At 40.7% G+C, this 14,426-nt stretch overlaps 1 protein-coding gene and 2 pseudogenes across 1 annotated transcript; all 3 read left to right on the top strand.

Annotated features, from left to right (window-relative positions):
- Positions 1-353: 353 nt before the first annotated feature.
- On the top strand, positions 354-1,289 carry LOC149452549 (olfactory receptor 10A7-like). Its single transcript, XM_089689198.1, has one exon. The coding sequence runs from the start codon at positions 354-356 to the stop codon at positions 1,287-1,289; it is 936 nt and encodes a 311-aa protein (XP_089545324.1).
- A 2,793-nt stretch (positions 1,290-4,082) lies between these two features.
- On the top strand, positions 4,083-4,967 carry LOC149452548 (olfactory receptor 5P52-like; annotated as a pseudogene).
- Positions 4,968-6,463: 1,496 nt separating this feature from the next.
- LOC149452547 (olfactory receptor 10A3-like) lies at positions 6,464-9,726 on the top strand (annotated as a pseudogene).
- Positions 9,727-14,426: the final 4,700 nt, after the last annotated feature.

Here is a 14,426-nt window from a genome sequence, read left to right as displayed (position 1 = left end):
GTGTGACAAACACAGCGGTCACAGGAGATGTGCACTGCATGCCCCAGCAGGCTTGTTACATGCTCCTAAACAGGAGCAGGCTCAATCACATACAGTATATAACATGACTGAGCCTGAACGTGCCGCCCTGCCGGAGCAGCATGTGGTTACAATGGAGACCAGAAGACAAAATTATGTAAAAGACCTGAACAGTTAGAAAGGAGATTGTAATTCAATGTTTCAAAACTTAAGTTAATGGCAAATTGAGTGAACAATTTATTTTTACTTGTTGCTTTGACATTCTCTCTTTATACTCTCTGTATGATCAAATATTTCACTCTCCTATCTGACAGGTCAACCTCCTGGCTTTTAAGATGTGTCAAGACAATCAAACAAAAGTCTCAGAGTTCCATCTTCTTGGAGTACAAGGTCTAGGCAACTTCAAACCTCTAATCTTCATTGTCCTACTTTTATTTTACATTGCAATAGTGACCGGAAACTTTTTAATTATCCTTCTAGTGTCAACCAATAAAAAGCTCAAAATTCCAATGTTCCTCTTTCTCCAGCACCTTGCTTTCGCTGATTCCCTCCTAGCCACTTGTATTATACCAATGATGGCAGAGATAATAATAAGGACAAAGGGGAAAATGTCTGTTGCTGGCTGTATCACACAAATGTATTTATATTATATCTTTGGATTTGTGCAATGTTTTATTCTTGCTGTAATGTCTTATGATCGATATGTAGCTATTTGTAACCCTTTACATTATATTGTAATTATGAACCACAGAATCTGCTTCTTGTTGGGTTATGGTTGTTGGGTATTAACTTGGAGCATGTCATCATCCGAATTTATTTTGATAATTCAGTTTCAGTTTTGTGGCCCCAGTGTTATTTATTATTTCTTTTGTGATTTTGGTCCAGTTATGCAATTGTCCACATCAGACACATCTATCGCACAATGGCTAGACTTCACATACTCTCTCCTATCCGCATTCTGTGCTCTTACCTTTATCATCGGGACATACATCTACATTTTTGTTATCATTCTCAAGATTTCATCTTCTACTGCCAGAAAGAAATCCTTTTCAACATGTAGCGCCCACCTGCTCTCTGTAGGTGCATATTATGGGTCCTTGATCACTATTTATGTGACTCCATCCAGTGAGATGTCACCTAACATAAACAAGTACAGTTCCTTATTGTACATTGTAGTGACCCCATTGGTGAATCCTCTCATATATAGTCTGAGGAACCAGGAGATAAGACAAGCTCTTCATAAAAAATTACGAAAGATAGCAGTGAAGTAATATAGATAGAGATGTGTGAATATTCAATGGAGAATGAGTGACATGAAATCTCATATCTTCTGTCGATAGAAAACTGACATTCACTTCTCAAGGTATCTGGCCATTAACATTTAAGGAGACTCCCCATATTTCACTTCAGAGCTCTAGCTTTCCACTCTCATTGAAACCCAATAAACATTTGTATTTTAAGTGTATCTAAATCCAAGAACAAAAATGTAATGTAATGTATGGGTGCTTATCAGTTCTTAGTTGTGATGGTTGCATTCATTTTCTTTACTTTAGGATTTATTTCTTTATGTTCAGGTAATAATCATGCAAGTAACACAGTTCCTGTCTTTGGGAGACAAAACTGACTTGTTGTACTGTATCCATGGAAGAGCAGTACCCTAGGAAATGAAGTGTGTTAGAACTGCAAAGTCTCTCTCTCTCTCTCTCTTTCTCTCTCTCTCTGTCTCTCTCTCTCTGTCCCTCTCTCTTTCTCTCATAGCAGATAATGAAAAGGGATTTGATAATATGCTTCAAATATTTACAATGTTTTAGTCATCGGTTTCCAAAAAATACACTATTATTTGTTTATTCATGATGAAGTGTGTGTGCTCTCACCCTTTGTCATAGCATCTTAGCTAAAAAAGGAGAACATACATCCATCCAAAAAAATTCTGGTTTTCTTGCTTGTGGCACTGGAAAATTTCACCTGCAAGTGTGTCATCCATTGAGGCCGTGCTTGCAATATTTCTGCCTCTTTTTTGTAACATTATCAATCGATTTTTTTTCTCAGAATACCATATGCCTCATAGTGGCCAAGTGCAAATGCTTACCTAATGCGCGAGAGAGATCACGTCAAAAAAATTGTCTATTTTCAAAGATTGAAGGCCAAAAAAAAAATTGTACAGGTTTGCGGCACACCTTTTTTAGCCTTTCTTAGGTAAGCAGAAATTTCTGAAGTAGAAATAAAGCACATTACAACTGGAAATTAAAAAAAATATATATGTTTTTAGGAGACCAAAGTTGGAAAAATCTTTCAGATTTGAACCACAGATATTAATCCTGAATAGACATTAACTTTAGAATGATTGAGCAGCATAATACATCTGGAATGGGTATGCCGTTCCTTCAGAGCACATGCGTCGGCTTTAGAAAGGAGAGAATATCTCCTAAACGGTGCAAGTTTAGGAGATAGCCAATGTACCTACAGGTTCATATTAGTATAGCGTCTCCGAAAACACTGCTTTAGCAGGATCAGCCCCGGCAACTGCCAGCACCTGCGTTTAACCCCTACACTTACCCCCCCCTTCTTCCTTAGCAAGTGCAGTGTCAGTAGGTCACTGTCACTTGATACATTGCACACAAAACCGCAGTGTTCTCAGAATCAGGCCTGATCTCTGCTAGCACTTGCTGGTAAATTTTGATGACTCTCATATGCAGCAGAGTGCCAGTACTAATGCGGCTCTAACTTTTCGTGAACTGGCGAGCACCAGTGGCCTAGTACATCCTGGTATTTTACATATCAGCACTGCAGTATCACTTGGTGACGTAGTGAGTCCCATAAGTGCAGTACAAGCTGGTGCACAAGTAGTCTCCCGCAGCCACCAAGAGTTCTCACACAGGCTTGTAGAGCCCCTAGTGTCCTTCCGGATGTGCTTACAAATCTCAATTGTCAGCCCACATATTCTTCAGCATCCGTATTTCCCCCATTCACTGCCCAACCTGGAATTCAGGTGGAAACAGCAAATTTAACTGCTCCCCTTGATTTTTTGGAGCTGTTTTTCAGGGAAGATCTGCATGCATTGATTGTGGATCAAATCAATTTATATGCACAACAATTTATCACTGCCAATCCAAATCCAAACCTTGCCAGATCATTTGCATGGAAACCCATTACGGTTTACGAATTTAAATTTTTTTGGGCCTAACCCTCAACATGGGCATTACTAAAAAAAATGAATTGCTGTTGGAGTCCAACTTTGTTTTGTGAAGGTGTAGGGTTATACACTACACACACTAAGTGCATCTTTACCTGTTAAAGCAAAAAGTCTTCAAACCAAGGCTGCCTTTTTTGGAGATTGGACAGCCTTTTTCCATTGGGAGCTCCCCCTTCACCTATGCCTACAGAATAGTGTATTCAGCCACCATCAACCTTAGACTGGTGAGTTTTTTTGTTACTATTCTCCTGTTAGGTTGGGAATGCGGGAAACTGCCAATCCTCTTCCTCCACACCACTAGAAGCACAAAGCTACCATTCTCACCAGCAGAACCCTAACCTACCTGCTCCTATTCTCCCTCTGTCTCCTGCTGCTTTTGCCTCACAGAATGGAGGCAGTGGGCAAAGAATCTTGTTGGCCCCGAGACTGAGACAATTTCTTCTTCCTCTTTCAGCTATGTCTTCAGTGGCCAGAAAAACCTTGTGTTATTCTGTTGACTTTGGAATATACCTGTATTATAATTTTGAGAAAATGTGTGCATACCCTAAAGTAAATTATAATAAACGTAAATGTTTCAGCTTGCAGAAAACAATCAGTTCAAGGACACATTAAACAATATTTAATTAAATGAACATTCTGATTAAAGTGAAGACCACAAAACAAACTAGAGTGGAAGACCAGAACAGTAAGAAGCAGATTTTAATTTGGTATTTTAAACTTTAGGTAATAGCAGATTAAGTGGACTTTCTGATGCCAATGGAGGTGCAAATATTTCTTGTCACTTGGTGCTTTGGTGTTTTATCCTTATGCTATCTCTGTGTTTCAAAATTTCACTCACCTACCTGACAGGTCAACCTCCTGATTTTTTTAAATGTGTTGAGATAATCAAACAAAAATCTCAGCGATCCATCTTCTTGGAATACATGGTCTAGACAGCATTAAACCTCTATTTTTCACTATCCTACTTATACTATACATTGCAATAGTGACTGGAAACCTTGTAATTATCCTTTTAGTATCAACTAATAGTAATCTCAAAATTCCAATGTTCATTTTTCTCCAGCACCTTGCTTTCGCTGATGCCCTCCTAGCCACTTGTGTTATACCTGTGATGGCATCAGTTATATTAAGGACAGAGGGGAAAATGTCTGTTGTTGGAATATCTGTTGTTGGCTGTATCATGCAATGTTTTCTTCTTGCTGTAATATCTTATGATCGCTATGTAGCTATTTGTAAGCCTTTACATTACATTGTAATTATGGACCGCAGAATCTGCTTCTTGTTGGGTTATGGTTGCTGGGTATTAACTTGGAGCCTATGTTCAATTGAATTTATTCTGATATTTCAGTTTTGTGACCTCAGTGACATTTGTGATTTTTGCCCAATTATGCAATTGTCCACATCAGACACATCTATCGTACAATGGCTAGACTTAGCATAATCTATCCTATCCACATTCTGTGCTCTTGCCTTTATCATCTGGACATACATCTACATTTTTATTATAATTTTCAAGATTTCATCTTCTACTGCCAGAAATAAAGCCCACCTAATCTCTGTGGGTGTATATTATGGGTCCTTAATCACTATTTATGTGACTCCATCCAGTGAGATGTCACCTAACGTGAACAAGTACAGTTGTTTGTTATACACTGTGTTGACCCCATTGATGAATCCTCTCATATATAGCCTGAGGAACCAGGAGATAAAACAAGCTCTTCATAAAAAGTTGAATAACATTTTAGCAGCAAAGTGATTTAGTGATAACTAAATCTTTAAATGGGAATTAGTGAGATGAAACAATAAACCTTCCATTGCTGGAAAAGTGACGTTTACTTCTCATGGTGGATTCTATCTCAAGGTGGCAACCTATCTGAACCTTGCAATATACAAGAGATCCCTACATTGCATCTCAGAGCTCTGGCTTTCTACTTCCCAGATGCTGTAAATAAAAGCCAATAAACATTTTTATTTAAAGTGTGTCTGAATACAAGAACAAAAATGTAATGTGTGGGAGCCTACAAATCTTTAGATGTGATAGATGCATTAGCAACCAAGGCACTGTGTAGTCTGCTCAGAACAGAAGGTTACAAGTTTACTATCTTTTCAGCAGAACAACAAATATATTTTGCACTTATTGAAAATATAATTAAAAAAATTAATATTTAACAGGCCAAAAGGGAGTATAAGAGAAGTTCATTGTTGGTAGGGCTGCATGTTCCCAGGTTTAGAGATCATTACTGAAGTTTGGATCCTGAATCCAAGCTACATTGAAGCCAAAAGGAGGAGACATTTGGACATCAGTAATGACCATTTTCTCGGATAAAAGTAAAGAGGTAGTCAAAAAAAGCCATGAAGAGCTTGGCAGTGGCTAAGATATGCACAAACCCAAAATAAAATATTGTTCAAGTGGCTCAAAAATCAACATTGAAAATACAAAAATCCTTCAAAATACATGACTAGGGGATGCCTTAAAGCTGTATGTGGTTTCAATGAACATAACAATTCTCAGGAATATCATCAGTAGTTTGGGCCCATGGGGAAATTAATTAAACTTTCAAATGTATTCAGTAATTTGGATAACAAACAGATCCAAATTTGGTTTAATCTCAGATGCACTGCACATGATTTCAGTCGATATTGTCCAATAAGTTCATGCCATTTCTCTTGGTAGATTGGACTAGCAGGGATGTATATGGTTTTTGACGAATTTTGCATTATTTATTCTGTTGTGTCTGAAAATATCAAATTGTTCTGAATAGTTTCAATATATGAATAATACATCTATTCCAAAATATCAAAGCTGAAAACAAATATATAGCAATCTTCTGAAAAAAAACTGCAAAATGTTTAGAATCCACAATAAATATACAAAACAAATGCCAAATGTATGAAATAAATTCTGGAAATGAATTGGTTCATGTGAATATGACAAAATGAAATTCTTCAATGAGCAAATGCATCTGAAACTAAACGAAAATTTCCGGGGTGCACGTGTTTAGCAATCAGTTCAATCACAATGTACACAATATACAATATGAAAAATTGATTAAAATGAAGGCCAGAAGAAAAAATGGAATGGAGGACCTGAACAGTAAGAAGCAGATTTTAATTCAATATTTCAAAACTTATGTTAATGACAGATTGAGTGAACAATGTATTGTTACTCATTGCTTTCTTGTTCTCTCCAACTCTCTGTATGATCAAATATTTCACTCCCATATCTGACAGGTCAACCTCCTGGCTTTTAAGATGTGTCAAGACAATCAAACAAAAGTCTCAGAAATCCACCTTCTTGGAGTACAAGGTCTAGGAAACTTCAAACCTCTAATCTTCACGGTCCTAATTTTATTTTACATTGCAATAGTGACTGGAAATTTTGTAATTATCCTTCTATTGTCAACTAATAGTAATCTCAAAATTCCAATGTTCCTCTTTCTCCAGCACCTTGCTTTCGATGATGCCCTCCTAGCCACTTGTATTATACCAATGATGGCAGAGATAATAATAAGGACAAAGGGCAAAATGTCTGTTGCTGGCTGTATCACACAAATGTATTTCTATTATATCTTTGGGTTTGTGGAATGTTTTCTTCTTGCTGTAATGTCTTATGATCGATATGTAGCTATTTGTAACCCTTTAAATTATATTTTAATTATGGACCGCACAATCTGCTTCCTGTTGGGTTATGGTTGTTGGGTATTAAATTGCAGCCTCTGTTCAACTGAATTTATTTGGATAATTTAGTTTCAGTTTTGTGGCCCCAGTGACATTGGTTACCATATATTTCGTTCCATAAGACGCACCTAGGTTTTAGTGGAGAAAAACAAAAAAAAAAAGAATGGACTGCAGACATAGTATAGGAAGTGACCAGAGACTGCGGACATAGTACAGGTGATGACCAGAGACTGCGAACAAAGTACTGGAGATGACCAGAGACTGCGGACATAGTACAGGAGATGACCAGAGACTGCAGACATAGTACAGGAGATGACCAGAGACTGCGGACATAGTACAGGAGATGACCAGAGACTGCGGACATAGTACAGGAGATGACCAGAGACTGCGGACATAGTACAGGAGATGACCAGAGACTGCGGACATAGTACAGGAGATGACCAGAGACTGCGGACACAGCACAGGAGATGACCAGAGACTGCGGACATAGTACAGGAGATGACCAGAGACTGCGGACATAGTACAGGAGATGACCAGAGACTGCGGACATAGTATAGGAGATGACCAGAGACTGCGGAAATAGTACAGGAGATGACCAGAGACTGCGGACAGTACAAGAGATGACCAGAGACTGCGGACATAGTACAGGAGATGACCAGAGACTGCGGACATAGTACAGGAGATGACCAGAGACTGCGGACACAGCACAGGAGATGACCAGAGACTGCGGACATAGTACAGGAGATGACCAGAGACTGCGGACATAGTACAGGAGATGACCAGAGACTGCGGACATAGTACAGGAGATGACCAGAGACTGCGGACATAGTATAGGAGATGACCAGAGACTGCGGAAATAGTACAGGAGATGACCAGAGACTGCGGACAGTACAAGAGATGACCAGAGACTGCGGACACAGTACAGGAGATGGACCAGAAATTGCGGACACAGTACAGGAGATGACCGGAGACTACGGACACAGTACAGGAGATGACCAGAGACTGCGAACACAGTACAGGAGATGACCAGAGACTGTGTACACAGTACAGGAGATGGACCAGAGACTGCGTACACAGTACAGGAGATGACCAGAGACTGCGGACATAGTACAGGAGATGACCAGAGACTGCGGACACAGTACAGGAGATGACCAGAGACTGCGGACACAGTACAGGAGATGACCAGAGACTGCGGACATAGTACAGGAGATGACCAGAGACTGCAGACAGTACAGGGGATGACCAGAGACTGCGGACACAGCACAGGAGATGACCAGAGACTGCGGACAGTACAGGAGATGACCAGAGACTGCAGACAGTACAAGAGATGACCAGAGACTGCGGACACAGTACAGGAGATGGACCAGAGACTGCGGACACAGTACAGGAGATGGACCAGAAATTGCGGACACAGTACAGGAGATGACCAGAGACTGCAAACACAGTACAGGAGATGACCAGAGACTGCGGACACAGTACAGGAGATGACCAGAGACTGCGGACACAGTACAGGGGATGACCAGAGCCTGCGGACACAGTACAGGGGATGACCAGAGCCTGCGGACACAGTACAGGAGATGACCAGAGACCACAGACACAGTACAGGGGATGACCAGACTGCGGACAGTAAAGGGGATGACCAGTGACTGCGGACACAGTACAGGAGATGACCAGAGACTGCGGTCAGTACAGGGGATGACCAGAGGCTGTGGACATAGTACAGATGACCAGAGACTGCAGATAGTACAGGCGATGACCAGAGACTGCGGACAGTACAAGAGATGACCAGAGACTGCGGACAGTACAGGGGATGACCAGAGACTGCGGACAGTACAGGAGATGACCAGAGACTGCGGACAGCACAGGGGATGACCAGGACTGCGGACAGTACAGGGCATGACCAGACACTGCGGACCTTTAGGGAGGGAGGGGGAGCAGGTACCTGAATTTGACAGGTAACCACTCCCACTTCTGTGGAGTTGTCCTCCCTTTACTGTAGGCACCCGGCTATGACAGCCGGGTGCCCACTGCGCATGCGCGATAAGCGCTGCGCTTTGTGAATGGCCCAGCGTCTTCTGGGACCTGTCATGTGTCCCAGAAGACGCCGGGCCGTTCACAAAGTGCATCGCTTCTCGCGCATGCGCAGTGGGCACCTGGCTGTCACAGATGCTGCCGCGGGAAGAAGTCGGTGCGGGAAGACTGTACAGCGCTGGACCGAGGAACAGGTAAGGTCCTGCAGCAAAGAACAGCTAAGCGGCCGGCCCGGTATTCTGACATGATGGTGGCGGAAATATCGGCCGCTTTATATTTGCTCCATAAGACGCACTGACATTTTCCCCCCTTTTTGGGGGGAAAAAGTGCGTCTTATGGAGCGAAAAATACGGTACTTCTTTTGTGATTTGGGCCCAGTTATGCAATTGTCCACATCAGACACATCTATCGTACAATGGCTAGACTTCACATACTCTGCCCTTGTCTTATTCTGTGCTCTTACCTTTATCATCGGGACATACATCTACATTTTTATTATAATTTTCAAGATTTCATCTTCAACTGCCAGAAAGAAATCCTTTTCAACATGTAGTGTCCACCTGATCTCTGTGAGTGCATATTATGGGTACTTAATTACTATTTACATGACTCCATCCAGTGAGATGTCACCTAACATGAACAAGTACAGTTGTCTGTTGTACATTGTAGTGACCCCATTTATGAATCCTCTCATATATAGCCTGAGGAACCAGGAGATAAGACAAGCTCTTCATAAGAAGTTGAGGAAGATAACAGTAAGATCACCACAGGTCAGGGGCAATGCTTTGGCCAATCACAGAGCATGATGATGTCACAAGGGGGTGGGGTGATTTCACAAGGGGGTGGGGTGACCCCACCCCCTTGTGACATCATCACATTATTTAAGAACTGTCATCATGGCGCAGCTGTCAGATGGTGGGAGCCAGCATTAACAGCGAAGAATTTTGTTTTCTTTTTTAGGTGGTGGCAGCGGGCATCGTGATTGACATTGGATCTACTTTGAGAATATTTTTTTATTTTTTGTTTTTAGTAAAGGACTTGTCAAAGACTGTCTGTTATGCTTCCACTACAATTTTTTTTTTTACTCATTCACATGGGGGGACAGGATCTGGGGACCCCCTTTCTTAAAGGGGCTTCCAGATTCTGATAGGCCCCCCACCCGCAGACTCCCACAACCACTGGCCACAGTTGTACCCCCCTGCCCCTAAGCTCCTCCCAATGTTGAGGGCATGTGGCCTGGTATGGTTCAGGAGGGGTAGGCACTCACTTGTTCTCTCCTTTCCTGACCTGCTGGGCTGCATGCTCGGATAAGGGTCTTGTATGGATTTTGGGGAGGACCCTTACCCCATTTTTTAAAAACATTTGGCATGGTGGTTCCCCTAAAAATCCATACTAGACCCAGAGGGCTTGGTATGAATGGGGGGCACCCAAGTTAATTGTTTGTAGAGATGAGCCAAACATACCTCAGTTAAGTTTGGTGAACGTTCAGAGAATATTACCAAAGTTCAGATCCCAAATCCAAGCTCCATTGCAATCAGAAAGAGCTGACACATAGAAATCAGTAATGGCCATTTCCTGGGCTAACAGGCAAGGGGACAAGGGTTTGTCAAAAAAAAGCCTTGGAGAGCATGGCAGAGGCCTGTGAGATATGTACCTATGAAAATAAATAAAATACATGTATCATTTAGTGAGAAACAGTCTTTTTAAGGTGGCTTAAAATACCCCATTGAAAGTTCCAAGGTTCTTTAAATTACATGCTTACATCTTCCAAGGCTCCAGAACAGCATCTGGTTTGCCTCCACTGCTCTTGGGTAGGAATCACCGGCTCACCAGCCTCACAGCTCTCAGGTGGGTTGCAGTTTCTCCCATTCCTCGTCTCCCCAAGGAAAGAGAGACTTCTTCCTCTGTCAGGAGAAAACTATTTCAACCCCTCCTCTTTAATTTTTTTCTGCTGGCAATTGTAGTTTAGAGCAAGCCTGTGGTAATGACTTTTTAGAGAACTACACTCCCCACAATCTTCCATGTTTACTCTCAAAGGTCTCTAACAGTGCATGTCCTCACCTCGCCCTCTGGTGGATGGAGAGTGACTGAACATTAGCTGCTCTGTGTTCTGTGCAGCAGCTGTCTCTGTCACTGAACAAATACAGAATCTTGTGCTCAGATGTGAACAAGAGCAGTCTGTCTTGTAAACAATAAACTGACAGTCAAGTAGCTCTCTCTGCCAGCATTGCAGGCTGAGGTTAAATTATTAATACTGGCCCAAGAGGCAAATGTTCCCATTGCCCCAGACTAGTGTTCTTCTCTTGCAACTACTTCATGCACCAATGTGGAGTGGTCCAGTATGGAAGCATATTACACAATAGGGTTTATTTGCTAAAGCTATAGAGTCCAAAATCAGGCTCACTTCTATATAGAAACCAATCAGCCTCTAACCCAGCATTTTTCAACCAGGGTGCCTTGAGGTTTCTTAAGGGGTGCCTTGGCTAAATGTCTAAAAATTGCCCAAAACTTGTACACAAGCCAGCAGGTGGAACAAGCCTGCCTTTAGGTAACATAAAGCCACAGGCTTTCATTGTGCGCCATTACAACCTTCTAGCCACCAGTGTCCTGATAATCAATGACATCATCAGTTGATAAGGAGGATGTTAGTTGCCTGCGCAGCATCTTTTTTTGACCCTCCCCCGCCCCTCTCCATCAGTGCTGGGGTCACATTAGCTTAGTGATGGAGAAAAACTGAGGAAGAAAAGAAACAATGGAATACTAGTCAGTACCCGTGTGCAAAAGTGTATTTGCTTTGGAAGAATAAATTACCTCTAATGTTGGGTGTCCTATGTGTGTGGATATCGCTGCATTATATAAAACTATTAGAATAGCTTTTACATTTTAGAATGGGGTGCCTCAATACTGTCCATCCTTTTTGTGCCTTGACAATGTCCATAATAGTAAAGGGTGCCTTGACTGTAAAAAGGTTGGGAAGCGCTGCTCTAATCTCAGCTTGTTCAGTTAAGCTTTGGCAATAAAACCTGGAAGCTGATTGGTTTCTATGCAGAAGTGAACCTGATTTTTCACTCTCCAGTGCAAAGTAAATCAATCCCAATGTATAATAAACACTAGTAGGACTCGGTTAGAATTGTTACAATCAGAATGTGTGAGCCCCAATCTATGCTGAAAAACTAGACTGGGACTCATAGTTTTTCTATTTCTATGTGTATTATTGAGTTTTCTGTTTTGCTAGTCTTATTTAATAAAATAATATATAATATAATAATAAAATAATAAGAATGAATCAGTAGTTACTCCAGAGACTTCTTTTTACACATGGCTCATTAGTGGTAAATACACGGCTATGTCAACAAAGGCTCAGTAGATACTATTATACAGAAGGAACGATGATAGAAAACCCAAAGGACTTAATAATTGATGTAGGAAACTATAAAATGATCTTAGATAATTGATATCTGTAGACTGCAGATGTTCATGAGTGATATGCGTTACTCAAAAAGGTAGGTAACTCTGCACAGCTTTAGACCAACCAATTATCCAAATATCAGTAACCAGTCTACTCTTTTAAAGAAATGTACAAACCAAACACCTGTTTTTCCTCAAAATTCAAAATGTAAAAGATTTACTGCTTTAAAGTGTAGAAATAATACTGGATTCAAAATGTGCAATGTAACTCAGGGCAAGACCAAAGGGTAGGCAGTAGAGGTGGCTGCCACGATCCAGCAGGAGAAGGGCTCATAAAGTGTGGGACTTCCAATCTATGCTGCAGAAATCGTTCACAGCTCATGGGAACCCACATTGGATTTTTATTCTTGGGTGCTAAAGGACCACCTTGTCCCGGGGCTGACAGCCTGTAAGCAGTTTGGCTTTCCAGTGTTAATATCCAGATGATAAATCCTATCTGTACGCTAACTGGATGGGAATCAATGGTTTAGTGGACATCTTCCCACCATCCAATAAAACAAATGTTGGTTAAATGGCTTCTGTCAGAAACTAGGCTTACAGTGATTCGGGGGCAGTAATACTACATGGGTTGTAGGATTGTCGTTGGCAGAGAGAGGTGTAAATGGTTCATCTTAATCTGTCAAGATACAGCTGAATCAGGCCATACATATTGTTTTTTAATTCTTTCAGTCTAGACTATTTTAGTTAAAATTTTAACATTAGGCATCACCAGATAGCCCAACCATTGAGCAAATCATTGTAAATAATAAATTGCTCCTGTTCAATTGTTTACACTGGATTATGTCTTAATATCATGTAGCATCAATTACTTTTTGCAGTCTCTTGTGATAGTTGGGAATGAGGCCCTTTAACTTCTCATGTGGTAAAGGTGTCCATTCTTTTTGGACAAAGAGCCACCAGGCCCTATAAATTCTTTGGTTGTCTAGTATGAACTACATGTTTGGGATCTCCAAAAAGTGACTCATTGATGTTATTGACCCAAGACTGTGATAGCCACTTTATAGCCTTCACTTTTTTTTTGCTGTAGCTATTGTTTTGGATCATTGCCATGAAGAAATGTGTGTCCCATTTGTAGCTTCTGGGTGCAAATTTCCCTCCAGTATTCTGGTAATGGGCTCCATTTACAAATCAGTATTTTCCCCTTAAAATTGGGGGTAAAATACTTAATAGCATTTTTCCAATTTTTTTTGCAATTCACGAAAAAATGCTGGTAAAATAATGCACGAGGTGTTTCATCAAACTATGCAGTATTTATCTCATGAAACCATGTGGCATTTTATCTCATGTGATAAATAGTGGGATGGATACAGTGGGGCAGGATTAGAACCCCTGTTAGATTTTATTGCTAATAAAGAGGTAAAATGGTTAAAGTATGCCAACTCACTAAGTCAGTGCGCCCCCTGCAGCAGATGTATTCATACAAAAGTGAAAAGGTGACTAGAATACCAGACGAAGGGAAGCTGTTTTCACAGGACACACATAACAAAGAAGTTAATTTAAGAAAATACAAAAAATTTTTCTAAGTGTGAAATATTGAAATGTAATGAAAGTATATAAATACCTTTCTTTTACATCTTTTTTATTGGTGGAAGGTGGAAGAAGGATATTTGTGTGATTTTTTTTATTGTCTTTCAAAATTTGACATTTAGAAAGATATTTTGTATTTATTTAAAGTATACCTAAAGGATAGTTTTGGATTGTGTGGAGAGGAATTAGAACACCTATTAGGTTGTTATTGCTGTCTGTGTCCCCATTAGGGAAATGCATCCTATTTGTCCTTTTTACCATTATCATGAAGGTAAATCTTCCCAATAGAACAAAAAAAAAACCTTCCATTGCTCTATTCAAAATGAAAAGGTTTGCCTTTAGTTACACTTTCAAGCTGCCTTCCTCAACTTTTTAAACATAGAGGGACCCTTGAAATAGCTTTCTGGTCTCAGGGAACCTCTGCTAACAATGACTATATCTACAACTCGTGATACATAATCCTAATCCATCTCCACTCTATCCAAAAGTTTAAAAAATTTTATTTAGTCTT

This window comes from Staurois parvus, unplaced genomic scaffold (assembly GCF_062004578.1).
Source record: "Staurois parvus isolate SC_StPar_1 unplaced genomic scaffold, SC_StPar_1.0 ptg000470l, whole genome shotgun sequence".
Taxonomy (NCBI): domain Eukaryota; kingdom Metazoa; phylum Chordata; class Amphibia; order Anura; family Ranidae; genus Staurois; species Staurois parvus.
The sequence above is the reverse complement of the archived record's forward strand: the minus strand, read 5'-3'. Positions and strand labels throughout refer to the sequence as shown.